The sequence below is a fragment of the Entelurus aequoreus genome, linkage group LG19 (assembly GCF_033978785.1).
Source record: "Entelurus aequoreus isolate RoL-2023_Sb linkage group LG19, RoL_Eaeq_v1.1, whole genome shotgun sequence".
NCBI lineage: Eukaryota > Metazoa > Chordata > Actinopteri > Syngnathiformes > Syngnathidae > Entelurus > Entelurus aequoreus.
In genome coordinates this window covers 27609434-27624055 of record NC_084749.1, presented here as the reverse complement: position 1 = coordinate 27624055, position 14622 = coordinate 27609434, and the positions used below count along the sequence as shown (strand labels likewise).

The 14622-nt window shown below is 40.9% G+C and overlaps 2 protein-coding genes across 2 annotated transcripts in view; one reads left to right on the top strand and one right to left on the bottom strand.

Moving 5' to 3' along the window:
- Positions 1–569, bottom strand: part of ddah1 (dimethylarginine dimethylaminohydrolase 1) — a 216670-nt gene extending 216101 nt beyond the window's left edge. Inside the window, exons 1-2 of the mRNA XM_062028210.1 lie at positions 488–569; positions 297–336 (exon numbers count right to left, since the gene is read on the bottom strand). The gene's annotated coding sequence lies outside the window, so the exon portion shown is untranslated. The remainder of the gene's footprint in view (positions 1–296; positions 337–487) is intronic.
- Positions 570–1743: 1174 nt separating this feature from the next.
- Positions 1744–4072, top strand: ccn1 (cellular communication network factor 1). The gene is made up of 5 exons (XM_062027545.1): positions 1744–1931; positions 2046–2265; positions 2388–2732; positions 2820–3022; positions 3118–4072. Exons 1-5 carry the CDS (start codon positions 1884–1886, stop codon positions 3418–3420), a joined length of 1119 nt encoding a protein of 372 aa, XP_061883529.1. The 5' UTR covers positions 1744–1883; the 3' UTR covers positions 3421–4072.
- The last annotated feature ends 10550 nt before the right edge of the window (positions 4073–14622 follow it).

Here is a 14622-nt window from a genome sequence, read left to right as displayed (position 1 = left end):
TATATATATATATATATATATATATATATATATATATATATATATATATATATATACATATATATATATATATATATATAAATATAAATATATTCTTAAAAAAAATATACAGCAAATCATGCTCTACCCAGTTAGTATTTGTATTTAATCCCCTAGCAGTGACTTTCACTTTAATGAATACTATGTACTTCAAATGTTTGAGTGCATTAGAATTCACATGTATTATTACTGTTTTCTATTTATTACTGGTACTACCCTTGGTATCGATGCTGTCGATATTTGGATCGTTTACTCACCCACAAAGAGACACGCCCCCTTTTGAATGCACACAGCAGGCTGTTCAAGTCCAAATGACAGCAAAAAAAAAAACACATTACAGACTGAAAACATGCCCACCTCTTACACATAGAGCTCAAACAGATTCTATAATTGTTTTATATGCGTCATAAAGTGAGAAACAACAAGTGTGGAGGGGGGGGAAACTCACCGGAGCCGTCCCAGACGACGTGTCGATCCGGAAGTACAAACTAAGTGTTTGTCTCTCCCTCGCAAACTCAACTCTAATCGCTTGTAAATTACAGCGCTTTTATAAGCACCCACTCCCACCCCACTCTCTCGGAAACGTGACAGACGGATGGCGTGAAAAGTTCAAATTGCCGCGAGCGGTGAATGTAAAGGAATTTCCCTGCATAAAGACCATATTTAACAAGCCTTTAAGATGTCAGGAATGCTTTGTGGTCTGCTTGCCAAAAAAAGGGGTGGGGGGGGGGAGAATATGGTAATAATGTAGGCTACTGCAATACCAAATATGGTCATATTGTTACGTCTGACTTCTGGTGCGCATCTGGAAGCGCTTAACTGCTCTGAATAAATGCGCCGGAGAGCCAGAAATAGACTTAAACGTATTGCAGCCCACACTTTCGGATTTCTCATGCGAAAAAAAAAGCTACTGCTCGTCGTGGTGACGCCTTATGAATGCAATATTTGTTGTCATAATCACTGCAAACATGCCCCTTTTATTTTGTACATGTTTACACAATTCAACGTGTTTGAAAAGGAGTAGGAAGAAGCAGAGCTTATTTAATCCTATTGCTTTTCTCCATACCTATGATAATGTATTCATACCGTATTACCGTATAATTCAGACTGTATTATGATGATAGTATATATCAGTATCATGAATCAGTGGACCCCGACTTAAACAAGTGGAAAAACGTATTCGGGTGTTACCATTTAGTGGTCAATTGTATGGAATATGTACTTCACTGTGCAACCTACTAATAAAAGTCTCAATCAATCAATCAAAAAAACCATAAGCTTTACGAGTTGACACTATGTTGTGGGGTCACTTCCTGTCGTATTGGGAGAGATGCAGTAACAAAAAGGTTCTGAAAACAATAAATCATTTGCTTTGACAAAATGACCGGACAGATAAATGAAAAAGCACAAATCCGAGAGGATAAGCACACCTCTTCTGACAGGAAGAATTTCAATGGGGGGTTATGATAAACAAGAAGGGAAAATGTGACACGGAAAAGAGTGTTGGAGGGGGGGAAAAGCCATCCCAGAGTGAAAGAGAGAGAAAAAAAAAAAAAGCACACGGTTTAGACAGGGTGGAGCTTAGGTCTTGGATGGAAAAAGCGCAGAGAAACATTCCTGGCATAGTTTGGGAACAGTTCAGCAGGCAGCCCGGGGACGACGTCAGCTACCCAGTAGAGTATAAAAGAGAGGAGGGTGCCGAGGCTCAGCAGACTTTACCGAGAGCTTCACTAAGCCCAGCTTGGACCTCTAGAAGCCAACACAAAGCGAGAGGGAATACTTCAAGACAGCCTTTCACTACTTTTCTACTTCTGGGACCTGGCTTGGCAAGAAATTTATCCAAGATGATGATGATTTTTGCCGTTGTTACCTTTTTGGGGAGCATCAACTTGGTAAGTTTCTATGAACTTAATTAAATGCAAATGTGGGTCAACCATATTTTTTTTTTTTTAGACGTGGTTCCATAGTTTCCGGTCGTTTTAAGAGATTTGTTCTCGGTTGTACAGGTGTTGTCCTCTTGCCCGTCCATGTGCGAGTGCCCCATGGAGATGCCCAAATGCACGCCCGGTGTCAGTGTCGTCCTTGACGGCTGCGGCTGTTGCAAAGTCTGCGCCAGGCAGCTCAACGAGGACTGCAGCCTGACCGAGCCCTGCGACCACACCAAGGGGCTGGAGTGTAACTTCGGGGCAAGCTTTGCTGCTGCTACAACTCGTGGCATCTGCCGAGGTACGTAAAGTGCACAGACATGTCGGCTTCACCTCAGAGCACAGTGAAAATGGCTTCTCAGAGGGCTTCAAAGTGGAGAGCAGGGAGGAATAACATTCCTGTTTTTTCTCTCCCTCCCTCAGCCAAGTCAGAGGGCAGACCTTGCGAGTACAACAGTAGGATCTACCAGAACGCAGAGAGCTTCCAGCCCAACTGTAAACACCAGTGCACATGCATCGACGGGGCAGTGGGATGTGTCCCGCTGTGTCCTCAGGAGCTCTCCTTGCCCAACCTGGGCTGCGCCAACCCAAGACTGGTCAAGGTAGCGGGCCAGTGCTGTGAAGAGTGGGTGTGCGACGACGGCAAGGAGACAGACATCCTGGAGAAAATCTTTGGCAAAGACAAAATGACAGACGAGCTGGAAAAAGACCTGACCAACAGGAACGAGCTGATCGCAATTGTAAAGGGAGGACTGAAGTCGCTAGCTGGTGAGAGAAAAACACTTTTTAAATGGCTATTCTAAAGAAATATGAGAGTAAAGTTTGCTTATTGTATTTCTTTTCTTTTCATGACAGCCTTCAGGCCGCAAGCTGAGATCCACATGTTTGACAGCCACAAGTGCATCATCCAAACCACGCCCTGGTCTCAGTGCTCCAAGAGCTGTGGAACAGGCATCTCCACCAGAGTCACCAACAACAACAGCGAGTGCAAGCTGGTCAAGGAGACACGAATCTGTGAAGTGCGACCATGCACCCAGTCACTGTACTCCAATCTTAAGGTAAGCTTCAACCCCTGCGACCCGAGCGTATTAAGAAGACATCACCGTAGGGCTTAAATTCCTCACTAATGCCTCAACTGTGCTCGCATTTGCAGAAAGGAAAGAAATGCAGTAGAACCAAAAAGTCCAGCCAGCCAGTGAAGTTCACCTACGCCGGCTGCTCCAGCCTGAAGAAGTACAGACCCAAGTACTGCGGCACCTGCGTGGACGGTCGCTGCTGCGGTCCCCACGACACCAGAACCATCAGTGTCAAGTTCCGCTGCGAGGACGGCGAGACCTTCAACAAGAACATCATGATGATCGAGTCCTGCAAGTGCACCTACAACTGTCCCCACGCCAACGAAGCCTCCTACCCCTTCTACCGCCTCTCCAACGATATCCACAAGTTCAGAGACTGATTGGCGAAGACCCCCAGAGCAAGAGAGGTGGCGGTCCAGAGGAACGCAGGGGTGTAAATAGGCCACCAAAACAACTACCAGCTCCTTGTTGTAACTAGATTCCCAAGGAATTGTGGGCTTACATCAGGAGGACTTTATGAAGTGCACTGTTTGCTGTGACTACATCAGCACTCTTTACTAAGAATTGCTTCATATTAAGGGAGCGTCTAAGCTGGCTTCGTTACGGAGCACAATGTAATTAATATTTGTACATTTACGTTAGCGGCTGATATCAATTCACTGTGTATATTTTGATCCTCGACATCAGACACGACCCCCGACTGTAGACGATATGCGCGTGCATATGTGTACTCAACATCAATTAGCGCACCAACCCACCTCACAGCTTGTTTAACAAGTGTGCGGTTGCATGACTTCCTGACATGGGCATTATCGTTCATGTTTTGTGGCAGCTAGTGAACTCCCTTTCCTGAAAAAGACAAAGCAAAACATGTCAAAGGATGAATGAATGTTGTTTTTTTTAGTGTTGTTAATATTATTATTTATCTAAGGAAATGTAGCTACTTTATTTGGATATTAAGAGTCATACTGGAATAAATTGTAAAGTGATTTAATTTTATATGCTACAAATAAAGTATGTTTATTTATGAAATATGACACCGCCTGGTCTTGCTGTGTTCAAACTGCGACACCGCACAAGCACAAATGTCATGGTTTCCTGCTGCAGATCCAGCAAACTCTCAGACGGGTCTCTTCTTATATAACACCATCGTGGAGGCTCTCTGCTGACATGAGGTCAGCACTGGAATGCTATTCTTTTATTTGATCTGGCAAAGCCATACACGCCACTGATTGTGAGAAGGGGGGCTTGGGGTGGATTAGGTTACCGCTGTGAGAGTACGGCAAGTCTTAAGCGCTGCTCTGAAAACACCTTAAGACCCACTGAGGGTCGTAAACAGAAAAAAATTTAAGTTTCGGGAGGGGGGGAACTGTCAAGTAATTGTTGGTATGCTTTCAATGTAGGTCAATCTATGCTAAACTAAACAATCATGAAAAAATATACAAAGAATTCATTTTATTTTTAGAATATAGCAATGACAAAACGAGCCCCCCCCCCCCCCCCCCTTGCCTAAAGGCGATAAGAACGATGATGCTTTTTAGTCATCCCTCGCCAATTCAAATATTGCAGCTTAACCACGTCATTGTTTTTTTTTTAAAGCATATTCAACAACATTTTTGGCCTACATAAAGCATTTTCCAGCATAAACATGTCCAAATGAACTAAAAATATCAATACTACAGTCGTACTGGCCACTAGAGGAGACCAAAACAATCATAACGTGCTGTTCAGTATCATGGCCACTGATTGGCTCAGCCTCAGGCAGCATTACAATGTTGGATTAGAAGAGTATACAGGTGACTTAAGGGTGTTATTTCATGTCTAAAGGGCTCTCCTAATGTTAAAAAACATACTTGGAAGGTTGCAACTTAGATTTTTTTATGCTCTATATATAGAAATATTAGATTTTAACCGCAATAAACAAGGGAAGATTGTAGTTTGTATCGAACATGCAAAGGCCAAAAGGGTCACATTGAAGTGCATTGATTGAATGATTGAAACTTTTATTAGTAGATTGCACAGTGAAGTACATATTCCGTACAATTGACCACTAAATGGTAACACCCGAATAAGTTTTTCAACTTGTTTAAGTCGGGGTCCACTTAAATTGATTCATGATACAGATATATGATACAGATATATCAAATATATACTAACATCATGATACAGTCATCACACAAGATAATCATCAGAGTATATACATTGAATTATTTACATTATTTACAATCCGGGGCGTGGGATTGGTTGGTATCAACACTTCTATCATCAACAATCAGCATCAACAATTGCATCATCAGAGAAATGGACATTGAAACCGTGTCGGTCTGACTTGGTGGGATATGTACAGCAAGTAGTGGACATAGAGGGAGAGATATCAGAAAGCATAAGGTAAACATTTGATTATTAACAATCCGGGGAGGGCGTTAGTTTAGGGTTGAAGTTGCCTGGAGGTGTACTTTTATTGCGGTTTTGAAAGAGGATAGAGATGCCCTTTCTTTTACACCTGTTGGGAGCGCATTCCACATTGATGTGGCATAGAAAGAGAAGGAGTTAAGACCTTTGTTAGATCGGAATCTGGGTTTAACGTGGTTAGTGGAGCTCCCCCTGGTGTTATGGTTATGGCGGTCATTTACGTTAAGGAAGTAGTTTGACATGTACTTAGGTATCAGGGAGGTGTAGCGGACTTTATAGACTAGGCTCAGTGCAAGTTGTTTTACTCTGTCCTCCACCCTGAGCCAGCCCACTTTGGAGAAGTGGGTAGGAGTGAGGTTTGATCTGGGGTGGAGGGGAGCATCACATTGATTAGTTTAATAATTCAACATGTCCAACAAGGAGTAGGCAGAATCAAAGTGTACTTAATTGTCCTGAATTGTTCAATATGTACAAGTTTAAAAGGTGATTGCTTTTTACAGAATTTTGATGGATTAAGAATGGATTTGACGCTGGTTCGGTAATAAATAAGTACAGAATGTGTAATAATGATTATGTAATGATAAAAGAATGAAGTGTGAATATTAAGTAGGATATGATGAATAAACTTGGCATATACAGCACTTGTGTAGTAAACAGAAAATTATGTAATAAATGATGACAACGCCTTATTAGGCAATGCAATTCAGGATCATGATATCACGTATCACACTGGGTCTCTGCATTCTTCTTTGTTCTTAAAGTTGTTTGTACTGTTTCTCAAACTGGTAGATTGTTTTTAATATTATAACGTAAACTATAAATGTCTATCTTAGGGATGTAGACAAACAACAAAAACCCTACAACAGGCGATAGGAAAGCATGTTGACAGGGTAGAACAAAGGTAAAAGTGGTGTTCTTGTGGTTGCAGAAAGTTGTTATTGAGCTGCTCCTGTCACAAAAGCACCCCCTGACTAACTCCTTCATTGTTTACCTGAACTCACACTGCTCTGGTGCCAATGTCTGTTACTTTTATGACTCCTCAAAAAAAGAAGAAGACAAAAAAAACAGTCAGACAGCAGAGGCTTGCACCTGGTGCGAAATACCTGCAGTGAAATTTGAACCAAGGCACAGAGAGCTCAGGGGTGCAGGGAAGGCTTCTTCTTTCTTTTTTTTTGATCCAGGTATTGGGAGTGGCTCAGGAATGCAGCAGTGGCTCGGAAAGCAGACATCCTGATGGGCGGCAGATGTTGGAAAGTATTTCAGAGCAACATGTTCACTTGAGCTTGGATGATTTTCCAAAAATATACAAAACACTCCCTTGTACTCACTTGGCTTCCAGAAGATTTCATCTAATTGCATTTGCAAGCCACTATAAGCAAGCTTTTCTATATAGAATTATTCCTCCTTGCACGATTTGGTGCACGCGGCTTTGCACATGCAGGATGTGTCCATTTAGCTTTTTTTACTTTTCGAAGTTCACCTAATCACAAAGTTGTAGGACTTCCTGATTTACAGTCAAAACACTCCTCGTTGCTCTTTCCCTTTGCTGCTTCAATCCCTAAAGCGCCAGGCAATCAGACTGTTATTTGTCTCGTTAACACAATACAGCTAACTTGGTTATGTAATGGCTTTTGTGAGCCCACTGTGAACAGTCCCTCATTTCAGCCATCCGTAGCATTCCATTGTGATGAAAGTGCAGAACTCATCTTTCAACGCTATCTCTTTCCAGACAGCTCAATATCACATTCATTGATCCAAACAAAGTGGGGGGTTAGTCCTGTCAAGCATTCAACAGCAACTTCTAAACATACAATAATTGCAGAGAAAAACAATCTTGTCACACACAGAGGCCCCGGCAATGAAAACCCTCAGTGGAATACCTCATTCCCCGAGCACGGACTGTTTATAGGAGAATTAAAACATCATCCGATGCTATGTAATACAGAGCATGCAGCTCAAGACAATCAATGATGGATTTGACAATGAACCCAAGTCTGTACAGTCGGGCTCTATTCATTCAGCAAGACATGTTCAAAAGCACCATCTGCTGTTCATAAAGGAAACATCCCTTCTTTGAAGGAAATCTGCACTTTGGGGGGAATTCACAATCTTGTATTGACCATTTCTGTGTGTTCTAAAGAGTGCAAAAACTGCTAGCACAAAACGGCTATCAATGCCGGTAACGGTGATTCGCCTACAAAGCCCTTTTATAAAAACCACCAAAACCATTTAAAAGTAGTATTCACAGCACTTCAGTTTTTTCACATTTACAGCCTTATTCCAAAATGGAATAAGTGAATGTGTGTCCTTAACATTTTACAGACAATACCCCATAATAAAGATGTGAAAACATTTTTAAAATCTTTTTTAATTTAGCAAATTTATTGGAAAAAATACCACCTAAAAAATCACATGTATATAAGTATTCAAAGCCTTTGCTCATTTCTATGTTGATGCACCTTTGGCAGAAATTACAGCCTTAGGTCTTTTTAAATACAATCCCACAAGCTTGGCACACCTATCTTTGGGCAGTTTAGCCCATTCCTCTTTGCAGCACCACTCAAGCTCCATCAGGTTGGATGGGGAAGTGTTGGTTTTCATCCAGGATGTCTCTGTACATTGCTGCGTTCATCGTAGTCTAGTCTGGGAGGTGACCAAGAACCCGATGGTCACTCTGTCCGAGATACAGCCTTCCTCTGTGGAGATAGGAGAACCTTCCAGAAGGACAATCCACCAATCAGGCCTGTATGGTAGAGTGGCCAGACGGAAGCCATTCCTTAGTAAAAAGTTTGCCAACAGGCACCTGAAAGACTCTCAGACCATGGGAAACAAGATTATCTGGTCTGATGAGACAAAGATTGCACTCTTTGGCGTGAGTGCCAGTCATCACATTTGGAGGAAACCAGGCACCACTCATCACCAGGCAAATACCATCCCTACAGTGAAGCATGGTGGTGGCAGCATCATGATGTGGGGATGTTTTTCATCGGCAGGAACTGGGAGCCTTATCAGGATCGAGGGAAAAAATGAATGCAGCAATGTACAGACATCCTGGATGAAAACGGATGCTTCCCATCCAACCTGATGGAGAATGAGAGGTTCTGCAAAGATGAATGGGAAAAACTGCCCAAAAAATGTGTGCCAAGCTCGTGGCATTGTATTCAAAAAGACTTGGGGCTGTGATTTCTGCCAAAAGTGCAAAAACAAAGTGTGGAGGGGGGCGTGGCCTGCGGACCTGCAGCGAAACAGGGTGTGCCAGGACTGGCTTCGAGATCAGCGACAGGTGCGTCGATGGCACAGGTTAAAAGGCAGCAGCCGGAGATGAGAGAGGTGTTGGAGTTGGAGCAAGAGCAAGACAATTGCTGAAAAGCACAGAGATACTATATTAGAAAATAAAACAGTGTTGTAACCCTGATCCGGGCTGTCATGTCAGTGCTTGGTGGTCCGAGGAACCCCCTGGAGGAGAGAAAGCTCCACACAAAGTTTGAGCAAAAGCTGTGAATACTTACGTACAAGTGATTTTTTTTTAAATTAATATTAATAAATCTGAATAATAATTAAAAACAACTATTCACATTGTCATTAAGGGGTATTATCTGTAGAATTCTAAGGGCACACATGTATTTATTCCATTTTAAAATAAGGCTGTAACATAACAAAATGTGAATACTTGAATACTTTCCAGATGCATTGTATAAACATGCTGTATACAGTATCTGCTAAGATATTCATAGTTCGTTTGATATCACTCAATTTATGGATTTTTCTGATGGTCATATGTAGTAGTGTATACTGACTGGTCACTAGATGTAAGCAACGTCACATGAGACATATAAACGTGACTAATCTTAAGGTACTTATGAACGATATAGTCTTATAATAAAGTGAACAAAACAAAGTTTACGACTTTTTCCACCTAAAAAAAAAAGACTACATCCGACTATTGAATCTCCGACTATTTGTAGACATCCCTAACTGGAAATACGTATGTAATGTAGTAACAGGCATGTTCATGATATCATGTAATATTTACAGTATTTTGGTCATTTTAAGCGCGCTGTGAAATCAGTGCGTCCCGGAAAAGAAGCTACAATACTGTAAATATTACATGTTATCATGAACGTGTCTGTTGCTACATGGTTACAGTATGTATAAAAGTACAGTATGTTTTTTAAGAGAGCTTTTTAGGCAGGATAGGTGAATCCTCATTACTTGGATTATAAACCGCTTTGTGCTAGCAGTTGTTTACTATTTAGAATGCACAGAAAGGGATGATGGACAGCATTTTTTTTTTTAAAGTGCAGTTTTTCTTTAAGTGTTGCTATCAAATGTGTCCAAACGAACTGAAAATGTGTGTGCATGTGCGGTGATGATGTACTCAACACTGTCAATCTTCAGGTCCCTGAGGAACACATGCAGCTACGAGACTTGTTATCGACTCCAGGACAAGAGGAGTATTGATGGGGGAGGCAATCAAAGTGACAAACAGTTGACTGGAAACAATCCAAGCGAGCACATATCTGAGCCAATGTTTCTGACATAAAGCAATGACATCACAACGTTGATGACATAACGATGATTGCAGCGGACCCTTCAAAGAGATTGTTGGTCATTCAAAATGAACTGTTCCAACCACAAGCTAACATAGTTATGGAGGCTTTATATACAGTACGGGTTTCAATTTGAACATTCCTAACCGTCATACGTGTACAATATCAAGTCGACATCTGTAAAATGGTAAGGAGTGTGAGGCTTCAGAAAGATCATCTGACATATTTACTTGGAGTGCAAAGAGAAAGTAAAAATTGAAGTGTTTGCCATAAGCATATTTTGAATTGTTAATGTTTTATTTTTAAAAAAAAATCAAAATACAATTGAATGTCTTTCTTTTTCACAAGTTTTGCACTAACTCAACGAAGATACAGTATCTGTATATTTCTATCAAGTCTTTGTATATTTTTTCCCTTTACAACAACAAAAAGGACACTGATATGCAAAGACGTTGCTCTTTGCGGAATGTGCAGACGCCAGAAAAAATGGTGAGGGCCATTCAATTGGTGTCATTTGAGTCCCCAGAAAATACATTTGCTATAAAGTAATTTGTTTTATGAAGCTAAGTGTCCTGCACCTAAAAACTAAGACACTTTTTTAAGAAATATTAAAACTACATTGAAGACTGGAAAACCATTTAAAATGAGATAATTTTTTAAATATATATACAAAGTAATTTTCTTTTTCTAACAACAATTAAGTTAAAAGTAGGGATGGGTGCTTTCACATTTGAATCGGCACGATACCAATTCCAGGTACTTGGGAAATGATAGTAGTGCTATATGGTGCCACTTTTCAGTACTGTTGTGTGTTTATGTACTAGTAAAAGTTAATTTGTTGAACAATAACATTTTAATTTAATTTAATTTTTAATTCAACAATGTTCTCGATATTGTGCTGTCCAGTTATTATATTGTTTTATTACACTTCTGGTCTCATTTGTGAGTATTGTATACAGTAGTAGCCTTTGTATGCCGTTGCAATTCCAATACATTAGATGGTAGTAGTGTATAGTTGTTGTGTTGCCTACGATGTGAAGTAGTCTTTGCCATTAAGTTGCATGTGCCAGTTGTGGCATAAGTTGAGCCCTACCAAGTGTTTATCCTGTAAGTATTGTACTTACAGCAGTTTGATTGTAATGTGCATCTTTGTTGCAGTTTTTTATATCAAATTTGGAGGTGTTAAAAATTGCTATGAAAAATCACTAATCCTAATTAGTAGCATGTATACGGCTCTGCCAATGTAAATTAGCATCGAGCTACCACATTTTGAAAAGTGAAGCCTTACTTTACGTTCAAGTGTTTCCTATCTGGCATACTTGCTTTGACAGCATGAACAGTTGTAACATTACCTTGAGGCAGTTGGTTGAGTCTGCTCTTAGTGTTGCTTGAGTGCTTGTTTCCCCACCAAGTGTTTAAGTCGGCGTTGAGTCTGCAACTGTCCTCGTATCCAACAGCTCTTACTGCACTGTGCTCTCCTAATGCTAGTCTTAATTAACCTGAAATGACAAATTGAAATCATCTCCACTGTTTTCTCTGCTGGCTCTACTGTGCCATCCTCTGCATCTGTGTAACCAAAACCCTGGCCGAGTCATACCAAAGACTATAAAAATGGGACCCATTACCTCCCTGCTTGGCACTCAGCATCAAGGGTTGGAATTGGGGGTTAAATCACCAAAAATTATTCTCGGGCGCAGCCACCACTGCAGCCCACTGCTCCCCTCACCTCCCAGGGGTGATCAAGGGTGATGGGTCAAATGCAGAGAATAATTTCGCCACACCTAGTGTGTGTGTGACAATCATTGGTACTTTAACTTTTAATTTGTATCTCTTCTACATCTCCATCCTCCGTCTCTTCTGATCCATCTTAATCTTCCAGTGTTGCCAACTTGTCATAAAAGCTGCTAAATGACATCATTGGCTAATTTGCATACATCATTGCAACGGGCGCTGTGGGAGAGGAATAACAGCAAAATACATACAAAGTGAGATAAAAAATGCAAATCATAATTACAATTTTTTTCTGCTTATTCTTAGTTTAGTTGTATTTTTCTTTGTTCTACATCGTTAAATGTTAAGAGTATCAAATTTGATCAAAAGACTGAAGTGTTGTGATATTCACGAACAAACCAAATTATTGACTGGCTCTTTAACATGAACGATAGGTTTGTTTTTATTTGTAGCATGACAGTGATGAAACATTTATTTTAATCTAACACTTTAAACTAGATGTCCGATAATATTGGACTGCCGATATTATCGGCCGATAAATGCTTTAAAATGTATTATCGGAAATTATCAGTATCGGTTTCAAAAAGTAACATTTAAGACTAAAACGCCGCTATACAGAGTGGTACACGGACGTAGGGAGAAGTACAGAACGCCAATAAACCTTTAAGGCACTGCCTTTGCATGCCGGCCCAATCACTAAATATCTAGGGCTTTTCACACACACAAGTGAATGCATGGCATACTTGCTCAACAACCATACAGGTCACACTGAGGGTGGCCGTACAAACAACATTAATACTGTTACAAATATGTGCCACACTGTGAACCCACACCAAACAAGAATGATTAACACATTTTGGGAGAACATCCGCACTGTAACACAACATAAACACAACAGAACAAATACCCAGAACCCCTTGCAGCACTAACTCTTCTGGGACGCTACAATATACACCCCCCGCTCAAGTTGAAGGAAACGGAAACTACAAATGAGCTCAAATATACCTAAATTACGAGGCATAATGATGCATTATGTACATACAGCTAGCATAAATAGCATGTTAGTATCCATTAGCTTGCAGTCATTCAGTGACCAAATATGTCTGATTAGCACTCCACACAAGTCAATAACATCAACAAAGCTCACCTTTGTGGATTTAGGCACAGCATAAAACGTTGGATGGACTAATAGAGTCAAAGAAGGAGTGGCATTGAACATGTCTTTCTGTGGCAGCATCAAGGAAAGTTGTACATGTAAACAAAGTACGGTGCGTTCAAGGACTTCTGAAAAATGGCGCGCGCCAAATATTCTCATCAGTGAAGCATGTTTAATGTAAACAGTTGGATTTCTAACAATTAGGAAGGTTTGTGTCATGTTTGTCCAATCTACAGGAACCATATTAAAACAAAATATATATTTTTTTCCTCATCTTTTTGCATTTTCATCAGAGATGTTCGATAATATCGGACTGCCGATATTATCGGCCGATAAATGGTTTAAAATGTAATATCGGAAATTATCGGTATCGGTTTCAAAAAGTAAAATTTATGATTTTTAAAACGCCGCTGTACGGAGAGGTACACGGACGTAGGGAGAAGTACAGAGCAGTTGCGTCTCCCAGTCATACTTGCCAACCCTCCCGATTTTCCCGGGAGACTCCCGAATTTCAGTGCCCCTCCAGATAATCTCCCGGGCCAACCATTCTCCCGATTTCCACCCAGACAACAATATTGGAGGCAGTGCCTTAAAGGCACTGCCTTTGCGTGCCGGCCCAGTTACATAACATCTACGACTTTTCACACACACAAGTAAATGCCAAGCATACTTGGTCAACAGCCATACAGGTCACCGTATAAACAACTTTAACACTGCTACAAATATGCGCCACACTGTGAACCCACACCAAACAAGAATGACAAACACATTTCGGGAGAACATCCGCACCATAACACAACATAAACACAATAGAAGAAATACCCAGAACCCCTTGCAGCACTAACTCTTCCGGGATGCTACAATATACACCCCCCCGCTACCCCCTCCCACCTCAATCCCTCCCCCCCAACCCCGCCCACCTCAACCTCCTCATGCTCTCTCAGGGAGAGCATGTCCCAAATTCCAAGCTGCTGTTTTGAGGCATGTTAAAAAAAATAATGCACTTTGTGACTTCAATAATAAATATGGCAGTGCCATGTTGGCATTTTTTTCAATAACTTGAGGTGATTTATTTTGGAAAACCTTGTTACATTGTTTAATGCATCCAGCGAGGCATCACAACAAAATTAGGCATAATGTGTTAATTCTACGACTGTATATATCGGTATCGGTAATTAACAGTTGGACAATATCGGAATATCGATATCGGCAAAAAAGCCATTATCGGACATCTCTAATTTTCATACATTTTTGAAAAAGTTCCAGGGAGCCACTAGGGCAGTGCTAAAGAGCCGCTTGAGGCTCGAAAGCCGCGCGTTGCAGACCCCTGTGTCATTTTATCAGGATAGAAAATAAGGATTTCTATTCAACCCTATCTCAGGCAAAACACAATCTGTATTCTATGGACCCCAACGGCCGCGTTATATCGAACTTTTGAGTGTAGCATCGATTCTTAGTTCAATATTAAAATAGACTGGAAATTGGAAGTCAAAGGAAACCTCATTACATGTTTTCACAGACTGTACAAGAAAGGCTGACATAACTATATGTTTTAAAGTTGCTTTATAACTTTGACGGGAGAACAAGTCCTCAACTGAAAGCAGAAGTTTGGACTTTGTACGGCATCATTCATATAAATGAACAGTCTGAAGCCTCTGGTCCAGTAGTTGACCTAAGAGAAGGGATGCACTCACATGTGAGATCATTGCCCCCGACTGGAAACGGGTGGAAAA

Excerpts from the sequence above, each read along its gene's own strand:
- ccn1 (XM_062027545.1), top strand. The coding sequence starts at position 1,884 with ATGATGATGATTTTTGCCGTTGTTACCTTTTTGGGGAGCATCAACTTG. Across the intron at positions 1,932-2,045 it reads TTTTGGGGAGCATCAACTTG|GTGTTGTCCTCTTGCCCGTC; the intron begins GTAAGTTTCTAT and ends TCGGTTGTACAG. Across the intron at positions 2,733-2,819 it reads AGGACTGAAGTCGCTAGCTG|CCTTCAGGCCGCAAGCTGAG; the intron begins GTGAGAGAAAAA and ends TTTTCATGACAG.